Genomic DNA, 13,097 nt, shown 5'->3' on the forward strand with positions numbered 1-13,097 from the left:
GTCTAAAAAAAAGAAAAATCAAGAGTTCAAGGTCAGCCTAGGCCACATTACAAAAATTAATTCTGTGTACTATTTATGAATTGCCATAAGTATGTGTTCAACATGTATTTGTACGCAAATTATATTAAGAGAGAACATCATGAAATATATTTAACACTGAATTATATTATTCATATACATACAGATGGAGCTTAGACTGATGAAGCTGTTTGTCAGAGTACCTAGGTTTATCTGTTTTGTTGAATTGCGTATTAAGTTTAGGATATATACTTGAAATGAACTTTTAAATATACACCTAATGAAGTTCAAGCTATGAAAATTTAAATCCAAGTACTCTAAGTTTTTCTGCTACTTTAAGCTGTTCTGCTAATTAGTTTATTGCAGACCTATGACGAAATCGCACACTGAGCATTGGAGCATTGGTCTACCTGCACTTTCTTCATCTGTGTTCTTAGCCCAGACTCATGCGTAAAAGAATTAAAAACACCTTGAATACAGATTGTTATTCAAGTAACACTATGTTCAGATAGGAAAGAATTGCAAGGAAGAGAGCTGTGGGTTTGTTTCATTATGAGAACTCAGGAATTTTCTCTAACAGAATCTTCGTGTTAATTAAAATGTAGTATATTAAAAGATGTCATCTTCACATGCTTCCTTTCCTATTAGGAAATATATATATTAATTTGGGCCAAAAGTATTTTTCTGGAAGCCTGTGGCATAAATAAGGGACCATGTTATAGTTGAAGAAATATAGAAACTATAGTCAAGATGTGTGGACTGGAGTCAGGCTGACTCTATGTGTCTGTGGATTTTGGTTTTATTGCTAGTACTGGGACATGAACTCAGGGCCTGGACACTATCCTTTAGCCTTTTTACTCAAGGATGACTCTCTACCACTTGAGTCACAGATCTACCTCTGGCTTTTTTGGGTAGTTAACTGAAGATAAAAGCCTCACCAATTTTCTTGCCTGGGCTGGCTTTAAACCTTGATCCTCATATCTCAGCCTCCTGAGTAGCTAAGATTACAGGTGTGAGTCATGGTGCCTAGTTGTGACTGTAGGTTTTTTTAAAAAACATGTTTTAGGAAAGTAAAGATTACCCCAGCTGATAATCACCGGTATCAGAATCATTTTATATGACTTCTACAAAATGACTCTTTAATTATAATGAGCATGATTCTAAATGTTTCTTTTAAACTATTATATGTGCTTTTAAATGCATTGTCACAGTGCTACAGGATCTTCTATGTCTCTTTGAAAGTACTTTAGTCCCTAAATTAAAATGCTATTCAATGAAATGAAATATTCCTCAGAGATGTGCAATGTTACCAGGTTTTGTGTGTGCATATAGAATTTCAGAGCCACAGTAACAGGCAGAGAGAAGGATGGTGTTGCTCTGTGACCTGCTTTTCTGTAGCTGTTGTGGTTACCATAATGGAACAAAGGAGCACTGAGCAGGAAGGGAAAACTAAAATTAACATAACACTTGCTTTTCACTCTAAACTTCTATTCACACCAATCTCTCTCAGAGGGGCCTCGACTTCCTAATCCTTAAATTGGGGAGTCCAGGCCAATAGTAAATGAAAATCCATTATGTGAGAGAAGGCAATCTTTTAAACAGTCTCAATGAAGTTAAGGAAACAGTAACAGCCAGGCCTGGCAGCTCACGCTTGTAATCTCAGCTATTTGGGAGACCAAGACAGAAAGATGACAAGTTTGAGACCCTATCTCCAAGTCAGAGTAAAACAGTGAAAGGGGAGACATGGGTCAAGATGTATCCTATTCGTAAACTGACTTGTTGAATGGTAATTCCTTTGTCCAACTATTTAAAGATAACAACAATGTAATGTTAAAAATCACAGTTAAAATCAAGAGGATTTAGTACACATTTCAAATAGAAATTGCTTGCCTACCATCCATGGGGCTCTGAGTTCAAATCTTAGTACCATAAAAAAATTAAAAAGACACAGACTTGGATCCTTTCTCTTAAAACATCTGATAGCTTTCTATTGATCTTTCTAGCTATGTCCTTTGCCATGCAGAAGCTCTGCAGTTTCATGCAACCCCATTTGTCCAACCTTTCTTTGATTTGTTGTGTTTCTGGGTCTCTATTAAGAAAATTGCGGCCTGTGCCAAGGAGACCTAGGGTTTCTCCTATTCCGTCCTGTAACATTTTCAGGGTGTCTGGTTTTACTTCAACGTCTTTGATCCATTTGGAGTTGATTCTGGTGCAGGGTGATCTATAAGGATCTAATTTTGGTTTTCTACAGATGTTTAACCAATTTTGCCAGCACCATTTACTGAAGAGGCTGTCTTTCTTCCATTCTATTTTTTTGGCTCCCTTATTGAAGATTAGATGGCTATAGGTCTGTGAGTTCATTTCTGGGTCTTCAGTTCTATCCCATTGGTCCTGAGGTCTGCTCTCGTGCCAGAAATGAACCCCAAGATATGGACACAAGATGTCTTTCTTTGTCGTTGTTGTTTTTTAATGTACTGTGTGATTTTTTTTTCTTTCTTGGGTATGTTCTTCCCCCTATAGTCTATCCCCTTTTGTCACCGTATTTGATTTTGGCACCCTACATCTTGTATAGACATGTAATTTGGGGAGGGGAAGGAGAGTAACAAAATGCTGAAACAGGACACAGGATGGCCCATTGTGACAACGATATTCACAAGACACTATGTTGGAAATGAACTTTACAACTTTGGGATAGGGAGTGAAAAAGTGGGGGAGGTGGGGGAGGGAAAGGATGGTAGGAGAAAAACAAAGGGGAAAAACAAAGAAACATACTGATTACCTTTCCAATAAAATAAAATAAAAAGTGTCTGATAGCCCTAGTTCTTCTTGGACTTTGCTCACCTGGCCCCATTCATACCTTATACCCTTAGAATTAATATCCTGCTCTTAGCTTGTAATGTTGTATTTTAAGTCTGCAGCTTGTTCACTCAAGTTCTCTGCCTTATATTCTTCTCTGAGGAAACTAAAACGAAAGCTTTTGTTGTTGTTGTTTTCTGAAGTAACAATTTTGAAGCAAAAATTTCAATACCAAAATGTGTTGAGTAGGCTTTAGAACTAACTACAATTCTTTCCTAGACTGTCTAGATATGACAGTGACGCTTTCATGGAGATACTGCTGCTAGATTGCCATTGCTTCCAACCTCTTTTCTTTTCTTAGCATTTGCAGGTGTTCATGTGTAAAAATGAATGTCTTATAAAACTGGCGTGGGTTTTCGACTGCAGTCAAAAATTCTCAAGCTGATACTATTTAGAAAGGAGCAGGAGCTGGGCGCCGGTGGCTCAAGCCTGTAATCCTAGCAACTCAGAGGGCTGAGATCTGAGGATCGCAGTTCATAGCCAGCCCAGACAGAAAAGTCCTTAAGACTTTTTATCTCCAACTAACCACCAGAAAACTGGAAGTGGAGCTGTGGCTCAAAGTGGTAGAGTGCTAGCCTTGAGCAAAAAAGGTCAGGAATAGCGCCCAGGCCCTGAGTTCAAAGCCCCATGACAGACGAAAGAAAGAAAGGAAGGAAGGGAGGGAGGGAGGGAAGGAGAGAGAGAGAGAAAGAAAGAAAGAGAGACAGAGGGAGGGAGGGAGGGAGAGAGAGAGAGAAAGAAAGAAAGAAAGAAAGAAAGAAAGAAAGAAAGAAAGAAAGAAAGAAAGAGACAGAGGGAGGGAGGGAGAGAGAGAGAAAGAAAGAAAGAAAGAAAGAAAGAAAGAAAGAAAGAAAAAGAAAGAAAGAGAGACAGAGAGAGGGAGGGAGGGAGGGAGGGAAGAGAGAGCAAGAAAGAAAAGAGCAAGAAAGAGAGAGAAAAAGAAAGGGGGTGGGAAGTATGGAAGGAGGGAGAGGAAAGACTGAAGGAAGGGAGGGAGGGAGAAAGGGAAGGAAGGGAGGGAGGAAGGAAGGAAGGAAGGCAGGCAGGCAGGAAGGAAGGAAGGAAGAAAGAAAGGAAGGAAGGGAAAGGAAAGGAAAGGAAAGGAGAGGTCTGGGGGGTTTTAAAAAAAGGTGCAAAGGGGCCTGAATGGGCATACCAGAAAAAGTTACAGTGAATCAGAAACTTTGCCAAGGTAAAGAGCATAAATCTATAATAGATTCAGGTCTAGGGTATGTAATATGTAACTGAGTGCGAATTATCATGTGTTCCCAGATAATCATTAAACCTGAGGTTCCCAGAGAATACAATTGTACCAGCTTGCTAAATTCATATTAAACCAATCAGGTTTGCATTGTCCAATATGACAACTTATTAAACTGGTTCTTTACTAAACTATTTTTTTTATAATTTCATTTATTGTACTCATCTTCATGGCAAAAGTCTCAAGAGAAATTTTTAGACTAACTGTAAACCAGATACATCTGGAGATAAAACCCATGGAGAAAAAAATCAAGATATAGTGATGAATTTCTAAGAAAGAAAAGCTTCAGTGTCCACGAACAATTGGTAGAGCTATTGGTTATTTCTAATTAATATGGTTTGAATAAAATTCTTGCCATTAAAACATGTCACTGTTGTAAGGAAAACTACATTTTTTTCTCATGAAATTATGCTACAATGGTTATATTTTAAATATTATTTTTCAGTAAAGTTACATTGATTTTTCTCTTATTTCCTCCTATTTCCACAGATTGTGAGTGTTGGAAAGCATGTTAAAGGCTACCATTATATCATTGCCAATTTGGTAAGAGCTCTTAATTTTCTACTTTTCCCAAGAATTGCTCAAGCATTCAAGATTATTTTAACTGTGCTTTACAATAATGTTCCACTAAATGCTCAAACTCTATTTCTTACTTAGCCTTTTATAACTCATAGATATTTTATGGAATGTAGAATGTCTAATGCAGAATTCAGTATATTTTTATGCAGACTAGCTGGATATCTGCCAAAGTGGCCTTTAAAACTAATTATACCATTTTACTTTGCCATGATATCACTTGTCAAATTAAATACTGGCTTTCTGTCTGTCTAAATGATAAATGCTACTCTGCAGATAAAGATTGCCAATACGCGGGTATTGCAGGAGTCATCTAAACTGATGGCCTACATTCTCCAACTTTAAGGACAACAGAATATGATGGCTATACCAACAAATCTTCAATTTGGTCACTGCTTAAGTACTACATAGAAGTGGTTGATGAACAAGGTACACATACATTAAGGAAATTCCTAAAGGCCCAAGGAAGTCTTTTTAAATTTCTTGACGAGGCTAAATAGTCTTTGTTGACTTTCTTATGAGTAGCAACACTGGCCATCCTCTACCTCTTTATTACAATTCCATCTGTGCTAAGGGCCTGACACACACGGTGGTTCCTTCCCAGACCAAGTCAGGGATGTCACCTTATTTTTCTATCTAGTCCATTCATGCATTTGTTTGATGAGTGTCTTGTGCTAGAAGCAGGGAAGATGCTAAAGACTCCAGTCTGTTATTTCACTCTAGTGAATAGACTTCTGAACATTGGAACAGAAAAGTACAGTCACTCCCTAGTGACCTGGATTCCAAAGTGGAGCCAAAATAGGAAAATACAACAGTAGATGATGATTAAACTCTTACCGTACTGGGTTTCTTAAAGCATAATTTTGCAACCTAATATGTGATCATAGAAATACTGGGAAATGTGGACTTGTCTTTTCCATTGATTTGGATGTGTGCTTTATTTTTTTTTATAAAAACACAAAGTTCAAAGTAAATATATTCTGTCATTAATCACTATAAGTAAAAGACTATGATTATGGGGTGGCTGTCCTCACACTGATAGTGAATAATGAGATTTTTAACTAATTACTGCACACAGATGGTCTTGACATCTCTACTTTCCAAACAACAGAATTTAGAAAAAAGTATATATATACATACATATATATATATATATACACACACATATATATATATATCTTCCCAGAAGTGAGTTGCTGACATTGACAACTAAAATAAAACAATAACAAATGGAAAAATTAATATTTAGAATCCTATAATGGTTATCATATTCTATCTTAAACAGCTATAATAGATGGTGGCATATTTAAGCTATTAAAGTAGCAACACATGAAGTAGAAAATATTGGCTTGCAGAAGGGAAGAAAAACTATAACTCTCACTAAAACTAAGCCCTTTTATCATACATACCCAATATGTTTGTAACACATGATTAAGCCAGGGACTTGCACATATCTGCATAATATGGATTCTGTCGACATTCACTGAGCCTTAAAAGACTACTGTAATGCCAGGATGATTTTTGTTTTATTTAGCCAGTCAACAAGCGTTTCTTGAGAGCTATGTATATAGGAGTTCCAAATACAATCAAAACAAAAAATCAGCTAGACACCTATGGTTCATGCCTATAAATCCTAGCTACTCAGGAGGCTTGGGTCTGAGGATGGCAGTTCAAACTCAGCCGAAGCAGACTTCTCACCTCCAATTACACGGCAGAAAGCCAAAGTAGAGATGTGTCTCTAATGGTACAGCACCAGCCTTGAAGAAAAAACAAGTGAGACCATAAAGACCTGAATTCAAACCCCAGTACACACACACACACACACACACACACACACACACACACGAGAGAGAGAGAGAGAGAGAAAGAGAGAGAGAGAAATTGTTATATTTAATGTTAAAAGCTGATTTCTTTCCAAGATAAAAAAAAAACAAAATACAAAGGGATGGGAAGGGTAAACAAAGGAGGGGGCTGCAATGCTTGGTAAGAAATGTACGCATTATCCTGCCCATGCAGTTGTAACCCCTCTGTACAGTATGTTCACAAATAAAATAAAATTAAATTAAAAAAAATACAAACTGGGTCTGGTAACTCATGCCTGTAATCCTAAATACTCAGGTGGCTGAGATCTGAGGATCATGGTTCCAAGCCAGCCTCAGCAGGAAAGTCCATGAGACTATTTCCATTAATCAGAGAAAAAGCCTGAAGTGGAGCTGTGGCTCAATTGATAGAAGGCTGGCCTTCAGTTTAAAAAAAAAAAAAAAAGCTCAAGGAGCCGGGTGCCGGTGGCTCACACCTATAATCCTAGCTACTCAGGAGACTGAGATCTGAGGATCACGGTTCAAAGCCAGCCCAGGTAGGAAAGTCCATGAAACTCTTATCTCCAATAAACCACCAGAAAACCAGAAGTGCTGCTGTAGCTCAAGTGGTAGAGCTCTAGCCTTGAGCTGAAGAGCTGAGGGACAGTGCTTAGGCCCAGAATTCAAGCTCCCCCATAACCAACAACAACAAAAGGCTCAGGGACAGCACCCAGGCCCAGTGTTCAAGCCCCAGGACCAGAATCAAAAAATAAAAAAAAGATATATTCTCACTGTTTCAATTAAATATTATGCTAAAGGTCCTAACAGATAATTCAACAAAAATAAATAAAAGACATCCAGATCAAGAATAAAAATTCCTAAGGAATCAAGAAATAAAATGTTGCACAAATAAGTGAATTCAGAGGGTAGCAGGACATAAGGTCAATAATTTAAGGTCAATAATTTAAATCAGTTGTATTTGCATGTAATTAGAAATATTTGTAAATATATTAAAATAATTTTAATTTCATTTTTGCAGTTATACTTTAGCAGGAGACACCTACTTAACCAACTCATCAGAACTATTTTCTAAAATGTAGTTTTTATACATACCTTTTTTTAAATAAGTTTTTTATTGTGAAAATACCATACAGAGGGGTTAAGGTAATGAGTACATTTCTTATCAAGCATTGCTGCCTCCTCCTTTGTTTTCCCCTACCATCCCTTCCCTCCCACCTCCACAACTACACTCCCTCCCACCCCCGACCCCCCCACCCCACCTCCCCCCACCAAAGTTGTAAAGTTTGTTTTTCGACATAGCGTCTTGTACATCTCATTGTTGCAATGGGTCCACCTGCATCTTGTAGCTACATAAAATTGCTAAGAGACAGAATCAAGATGTTCTCTGTTGGTTCATTGTAGACTTTTTCTCTAAACTTAAGACAATTGCTCTCCTACTTTGTCCTTAGACTTCTTCTTTTCCACTTCGTCCTTCGCTTTGCCACCAGTTTTGTTTTGTTTTCATTGTTGTTGTTTTGCCAGTCCTGGGGCTTGAACTCAGGGCCTGGATGCTGTCCCTGAGCCTCTTTGTGATCAAGGCTAGCATCACTTGGGCCACAGCGTCACGTGTGGCATTTTCTGAGTAACTGATTGGAGATGGAAGTCTCATGGACTTTCCCATCTGGGCTGGCTTCAAACTGTGATCCTCAGATCTCAGCCTCCTGAGTAGCTAGGATTACAGGCATGAGCACCAATGCCCGGCTTTTTTTTTTTTTCCCAGACATCTATGATTCTATCATTACCTTTCTTACAGCTTCCCATTAGCCTGAAGCTGAAAATAGCCAAGAAACTCTCATGAACTGATCTCCTGCGGACTTTTCAGGCCCCCACCTGCAACAGCTGGTCTCCCCTCTCTACAGGACTTCACATTTCTCTCAGATAGCCCCAACTCTGAGTCATTGTCCCAGCTTTTAATATCTTCTACCAGAGTGAGCCTTCTAAAGCGAAGCCCTTAGATCCTTTAGGAACACCTATTTTTAGTATTTATCCTAACACAGATAACCCTCGAGATTTTACTCCTGAACTCCACAGTCTTCCCGTGGTCCTCTTTGCATGCACCCTTTTCCAAAGCAAAAGAACTTCCAGACACTTAATTCTTCCTTTCTCTTTTCAGCTTTAGACACTTTCTTCCTGTCCAGTGTGTGATTTCCATCATTTCCTTAAATACCCACCCTCCTGGGTTCCAGAAGCACCCTTGACCTGGTAGTGCAGAATTCATCTTCTTTTCCATTCATGTAATCGTTATTTTAGACTTCCTGTGTACAAGGCGGTGCCCAGAATCTTCCAGTATGGCTGCCACAAAGCATTGGCTCAGGAGGAAGTTGTGAAAGGCAGGAAGCTGTCTGTGTTTAACCTTTTAAAATGGATCTTTAGCTGCTGAACTGCTTGTCCTCTGCCACCAGCTTTGGACAGTCTCTTTGCTCTGTTACTATAATTGTTTCAATTAGTCCTTAAAAATAGTTGTGTTGATTTTATAGACTGGAAAATGAGGTTGAACTGTCATTTCTCCAAAATCACACAGACCATTAAAAGTCTCAAAGACAAGTTGGAAGGTTCTGGCCTGTCTGACCGCAGTGAATAAATACAGCCACAAATAAAATGTAACGTACACAGGGAACAGTGGCACTCATGCCGCAGAATGACTGTTCATTTAAACAGATCCCATGCCTTTAAGGGGGCGTGGGCTTTAGACATAGTATTATGCAGTTGTGTTTCTTCTTTCCCTCAGCTGTTAGGTAACTTAAATATAACCACCAATGGTAACAGGGAGCTCTTGGTATTTGCTTTAACCACAAGGCAAAGTCAGACTCCTGCTGTCATTTAGATTGTTTAATTTTTAGTCTTTGAGTCAATTTATATCTATGACTCTACCAAAAAAAGTACAAAATTCTAATGCGTGAGGGTATATAATTAAATAGTAAAGGCATCTGTCCCTTACCAGTATCTCACCACACCACACCACACACGTGTGTGCTATGCACACTGCGAATGCAACAGATGAGACAGAATGCAACTGTCTCATCCCACACATAAGCAGAGAAAGACCATGTGTCTGTGTTTACTTCTCTTGTCTGTTCCAGGTTGGAAAGTAAACACAGTTACCCAGTTTTCTCTCTCACATACATGGTGTGTTTTCTTTTTGTCCCCAGGTATAATCAACCCAGCTGTGATTCTACTCTGTGGGCAACACTATTTTAGGTTTTCCTTTTGTTTCAACTTTTCATTTCTGAAGTTTCAACTTTTCTGCACCGAGCAGGTTTAGAGTGCACCATCCATGTGTGCAGCAAAAGTGCTTACCCTAAGCTATGCATCCGTGGCTCTCGCCTGTAATCCTAGCTACGAAACTGGCTGAGATCTGAGGATCAAGGTTCAAAGCCAGTGTCTGGGCAGATAACTCCTTGAGAAGTGTATCTCCAAAAGATAGTGGAAAGTAGAGCTGTGGCTCGAGTGATAGAGTACTAGCCTTGAGCAAAATAGCTCAGGGACAGCACCTATATCATTGCAGGCCCTGGCAGGTACAGGTATAGGAGCAGGCATGTGCACGCACGCACGCACACACACACACACACACACACACACGCACATCCCACACATACACCCAAAGTGCATACTCTTAAGTCCATTTCTCCAGGAACTGATTTTCCAAAGATAATGAGGAGAGGCTTGGTGTCCCTTCAGTTCACTACACCAGAGCTGTCTGGATATGATTTATCATCCGGTGAAACATAAATGCAACGCAGAGCAGAAATGTGATCTCAATCAGAGAAAACTTAAAAGATGAGCCATTTAATAAGCATTGATGATCTATGCCTGTAGGAAAAATATTAATAAAGATAGCTGACACCTCTACTTTTAAACACCCCACCCCACGAGGGACAAACTGCAAGTGAAAATTAAAAGGCCCAATTTAAATGTGGATTCATCTGGACAGGTCTCTAAGCATTGTGAATCTGAACAACATACTAGGCTATAGCACAAAACACAGATGATATCCTTCACATAGCCCATCCCGGGAGCATTGTTTGCTTAGTTATTGAATTTCCCTCTCTCTCTCTCTCTCTCTCTCTCTCTCTCTTTCTCTCTCTCACTCTCTCATACACACACACACACACACACACACACACACACACCATTATTACACCAGTCCCTAGAACTTCACTTACATATTAGTCTCTAGACACAATGAAACTAAATGGCCAGCAAAGTAACTGTTTCCAAGGAAACTGCTTTCAGAGTCTTGATCCTATCAATTTTCTCTATAAAATTATAAGAAACTGCACAGAGGGAGGGGAATATTACCTGCTCTCAAACAGACACAGCTAAAATTAACATGGTCACATATCAGCCATTGAAGCCATAATGGAAAGGAGAGTATTATAATCAGGCAAGGTATTTTTTCCCCGTTACTTTAATGTAGCAACAGAAGGAAATCCGAGAAATGTGCACCATTATTGATCACATAGACTTTACATCCGATGATTTTTTTTTTCCAAAGGCTAAGCCCTGCAGGGCTGGCAGCTGTTGCTAATATTATCAAAGGCAGTTTGGCAGAACTTCCATTTCCGCCATGGCAGAAAGGACAAAGAAATTAATAACAACGCCATCAATTAGCAGCTAATGCAATAGTTGAGTTACTGTGGCTTTTAGAAAGCACTGAAATTATCTGCCAGCCTGTGGGTCTGCCCTCTGCTCCGGCAAACAAATGTTCGACTGACATTTTAGTAGCTGGAGATTGACGGACAGTGTTTTTCCATTTCCAAGACACAAATGGGTTTTCTGGTGTCTGCTTTATTTCTCGGTGAAATGAGAATGTTACTGATGAACTATCAAATTAGCAGGCCCAGAATAGGCATGAAATAAACATTTGCTGAGTGAATTAATTAATAATTACTATCAATTAGTGAATGCCAGCCAGATGGGCCAAATATTTGAAGATGTCCATTCTCATTCTGCATTTGGGAAACCCAAGATTAGAAAGTAACAGAGGTAGGACTCACATCCTGGGTTTCTATTGTATAGTATCATCATGTCTTTCCTGGGAATGCTGTGATGATTAATAAAATTATAAGTGTGCTTTTGTGTAAGAAAACACAAGAATAGCAAAGCATGATAGCACATGCCTATAGTTCTAGTTACTCAGGAGTCAAAGGCAGAAAGATAGCTCTGGTAAAAGTGTTGTGAAACCTTGCCTCAAAACCAAAAAGGTTTTGGGGGGTTGAGGGCTATTATTATTCCAGTGATTAAGCACTGGCCCTAGGTTCAATCCTTCGTACCAGAAAGAATTGTAAAAATACACAGGATCACTGGGTGCAGGTGGCTCATGCCTGTGATCCCAGCTACTCAGGAGGCTGAGATCTGAGGATTGTGATTCCAAGCCAACTGGGGCAGAAAAGTCCCTGTGAGATTCTTATCGCCAACTAACCACGCAAAAAACCATAAGTGGTTCTGTGGCTTAAGTGATAGAGCACTAGCCTTGAGCACAATGAGGTTCAGGGACAGCACGCAGGCCCAGAGTTCAAGCCCCACAACTGACCCAAAAAAAACCCAATGAAATAAAACATTTGCTAGGTGACCTTGAAAATGTACGCAGCCCCAGCTGAACTCCCTGCTGCTACATGAGCCTTCTTACACTATCTGGGGGATAATGACTCCTTTTCTCCTGGGTTTGCCCTGCTTCTTTAGCAGCTGGAATGACAGATACCCACCGCCACACCCAGCCATTGACTGAGATGGGGTCTTGCTAATTTCTTGCACAGGCTGGCCTCAAACTGCTATCCTCCTAATCTTTACCTCCTCAATGGCTAAATTTATGGGCATGAGCCATCATATCCAGGCCTGGTTTCTGTTTTCTTACAATTAATAATATAATCTTTCTCAGAACCTTGGGATGACTAAACTCCTTCGATAATCTGTAGGAAGAGCTTAGCACAGTTTCTGTCACACAGTACACCCAGCTTCAGTATGAGCCGTTAGTTCACACACCTAGGTCTCCCTGTAACCATTTTCCTTAGTCTATTGAACAGAGTGACACATTTCTTCTTTGATACAGGGATGTACAGATATGAACTAAGAAGGCAATCATCATTATCAAAAATGAATAAATTAGGCAAAAATAAAACTGGAAGTTTCTAGAAGCGTGGCTGAGATCTGCAAACCCATCTTTCCTGCTTTTGACTCTAGCTGTAGGGTGACTGCTGTACATTACACACACACACACACACACACACACACATAAAGATAGAAAAAATACTTTCAAGTTATCTCAGAAAAACTAGAGCATCTTCACAAAATTTATTGAAGACGCAAATTTGCGGGGTTAGAGTGCACATAAACAGTTCACTGTTCCCAGAGCTAATACATTTGTTAATATATTTCCCTAATATACTTTGCCCTGTTCTTGCATTTAGTGTGTAGTTTTATAAAGCACTTTAAATGCTTAGTGGAAAAACAGTGATGTTTGAAAAGAAGCAAGAGAGGAAGGAAGGAAGGAAGAAAGGAGGGAGGGAGGGAGAGAGGGAGGGAGGGAG

At 39.4% G+C, this 13,097-nt stretch overlaps 1 protein-coding gene across 1 annotated transcript in view; it reads left to right on the forward strand.

Moving 5' to 3' along the window:
- Gria4 (glutamate receptor, ionotropic, AMPA 4) overlaps positions 1-13,097 on the forward strand; it is a 269,646-nt gene that overhangs the window by 190,576 nt on the left and 65,973 nt on the right. The window contains exon 5 of the mRNA XM_013009473.1: positions 4,625-4,678. Within this exon, the coding sequence (XP_012864927.1) occupies positions 4,625-4,678 (54 nt within the window). The remainder of the gene's footprint in view (positions 1-4,624; positions 4,679-13,097) is intronic.

The sequence above is a fragment of the Dipodomys ordii genome, unplaced genomic scaffold, assembly GCF_000151885.1.
Source record: "Dipodomys ordii isolate 6190 unplaced genomic scaffold, Dord_2.0 Scaffold10, whole genome shotgun sequence".
NCBI lineage: Eukaryota > Metazoa > Chordata > Mammalia > Rodentia > Heteromyidae > Dipodomys > Dipodomys ordii.